Source organism: Babylonia areolata, chromosome 10, assembly GCF_041734735.1.
Source record: "Babylonia areolata isolate BAREFJ2019XMU chromosome 10, ASM4173473v1, whole genome shotgun sequence".
Classification (NCBI taxonomy): Eukaryota; Metazoa; Mollusca; class Gastropoda; order Neogastropoda; family Buccinidae; genus Babylonia; species Babylonia areolata.
Window position 1 is genome coordinate 34,695,831 of NC_134885.1, and position 2,500 is coordinate 34,698,330.

The 2,500-nt window shown below is 49.2% G+C and overlaps 1 protein-coding gene across 2 annotated transcripts in view; it reads right to left on the reverse strand.

Moving 5' to 3' along the window:
* LOC143286559 (cytochrome P450 2J4-like) overlaps nt 1-2,500 on the reverse strand; it is a 37,435-nt gene that overhangs the window by 15,770 nt on the left and 19,165 nt on the right. For both annotated transcript variants that reach the window (XM_076594173.1, XM_076594172.1), the window contains exon 2: nt 626-1,156. In XM_076594173.1, the coding sequence (XP_076450288.1) occupies nt 626-914 (289 nt within the window). In that variant the 5' untranslated portion in view covers nt 915-1,156. The remainder of the gene's footprint in view (nt 1-625; nt 1,157-2,500) is intronic.

The following is a 2,500-nucleotide window of genomic DNA, read 5'->3' on the forward strand; positions in this document are numbered from 1 at the left end:
CTAACCCCCTATCCCCCACATCCCCCCCACCACACAACAAACAAACAACAACCATCCCCCCCCCCACCTGCCATTCCCTCCCCCCCCCCCACCCCCCAAACTCACCATTCGCAATACACTCCGGCCCTTCCGGTCTACCGAGCAGTACACACACACACACACACACACCTCTACCCCCACCCCCGTAACCCCCACATCCCCCCCCCACCACACAACAAACAAACAAGAACCACTCCACCCCCACACCTGCCACTCCCCCCCCCCCCCCACCAAACTCACCATTCGCAATACACGCCGGCCCTTCCGGTCTCCCGAGCGCCTCTACCCTAACCCCCTATCCCCCACATCCCCCCCACCACACAACAAACAAACAACCACCACCACCACCACCCCCACCTGCCACTCCCCCCCCCCGCCCTCCCCCGCCCCCCAAACTCACCATTCGCAATACACTCCGGCCCTTCCGGTCTACCGAGCAGTACACACACACACACACACACACACCTCTACCCTAACCCCCTATCCCCCACATACCCCCCCACCACACAACAAACAAACAACAACCACCTCCACCCCCCCTTCCACTCCCCCCCCCCCCGCGTCCCCCTCCGCCCCCCAAACTCACCATTCGCAATACACGCCGGCCCTTCCGGTCTCCCGAGCAGCGCCGCTCCTTTTCGTTCCATGTACTCCTCCACCAGGTGTATGCTGTTGAGGTAGACCAGCTGGTTGGGCCCGATGCGCACGCTGTAGATGGGGCCGTACTCTTTCGTCCACTCCAGGTTCGTCTCCGGCCCTTTCCACTGTAACGCCGAGCCGAGCACGGGGATGCCGGTGGGTCCAGCTGGGAGTCTGATGCCTCCTCCCCCGCCCCCTCCCCCTCCTCCCCCCTGTTTCTTGATGCAGCTGGTCATTTTTTTTCCTTTATGTGTGTGTGTGTGTGTGTGTGTGTGTGTGTGTGTGTGTGTGTGTCGCTTTGGTTTGGTTTGTCGTTTCAGTTCTTGGTGAGTTGTCCGGTTCGTCGGATCGAGGGTTGTGTGGCAGAGAAAATGAAAAAAAAAAATGTCACAGGCTTTTCCCTTATAAAGAAAAACAAAAAAATGCTTGTCTGGACCTAGCTGAATCTCGAAGTTTGATGGCTGTCACTGCCAGTTACCTGCAGTGAAAACAACAACAGTAATGATAAGAACAACAATAACGACAGTGATCATGATGACGACGACGATGGTGATTATGATTATGTTAACAAGAAAAACAACAACAACCAAACCAAACCAAATCAAACCAAACCAAAACAACAACAAAACAACAACAAAAAACAAAAACAAACATCCCCCCCCCCCCCCGAACAAAAACAACAATAAAAAACTCCCGTGAGACAACAACAACAACAACAAATAATAATGAAAACCACACCAACAAACAAACACAATATTAGAAACAGCTGGACCTTCGATAATGACTTACACACCTACACACAACCAAACCACATTTGAAAGATCTTATCATCTACGGAGAACCTCCGAAAACGCAATATGGCTACCTCGTTAATAGCCGGCGGGGATTTAGTAAAGCGGCTATACACATAAAAGCCCACTCGTAAATCGACGCACGTGAACTTTGTAGCTGCAGCCAATGAAAGATTATTGGAAATTATCTACGAATGCTAAATTATAATTTCCATTTCCAAAGTGTCCTCGGTCTCGTTTAACTCTCTCCATACGAACGGCGAAAGAGACGACGTTAACAGCGTTTCACCCCAATTACCATCATCAAAATATTGCAAACGAAGGCTCTTATACTGAAGACGTGAATGTTGACAAAGAATTCCACAATTCTGACGACGGAAGCTAACTGTTGGGTCATTCAGACACCCACTGGACATCCGAGGGGTCTGTGAAGAGGAGAAGAGAGGACTGGCCGTACTCAGTGAATTAATAAACCAACTTCTCGCATCCAACGAATCGGTATCCAAAACAATTCTCGAAGTAGCTTCCTCAGTCAGGCACACAACAAGTCTTCCACACGAGTAACTCGTATTCCAACAATCGTATCCAAAACAATAGTCAAATTTGCTCCCACATTCAGCTACACAAGTCTTCGGCACGAAAGTGACACGTATTCAAAGGCATCCTTTAGCAGAATAAAAGCAGAAATACACACACACAGCCGTCATGACACGGGTCTCCTCCCCTAGAACAACGCAACTGACCACTCTTCACCGACCCGCCCCCCCTCCCCTCCCCCCTTGCCCCCTCTTCCCCGCTTCACCCCCCACGCATTCTTATAAATAGTACATTTTGAGTCAGTCTTTACCTTTTTCTGGTATTGTGTTTATCTTGTTGATGTTAGGATAAAACACCATGAAAGAAAGAAAGAAAGAAAGAAAGAAAAGAAGAAGAAGAAGAAACAAACAAGAAAAACAACAAATAAAAACAACTCGGAGAGACAATAATAATTATAATTATTATTATATTCATACAGCGCTGAATCTTGTGCA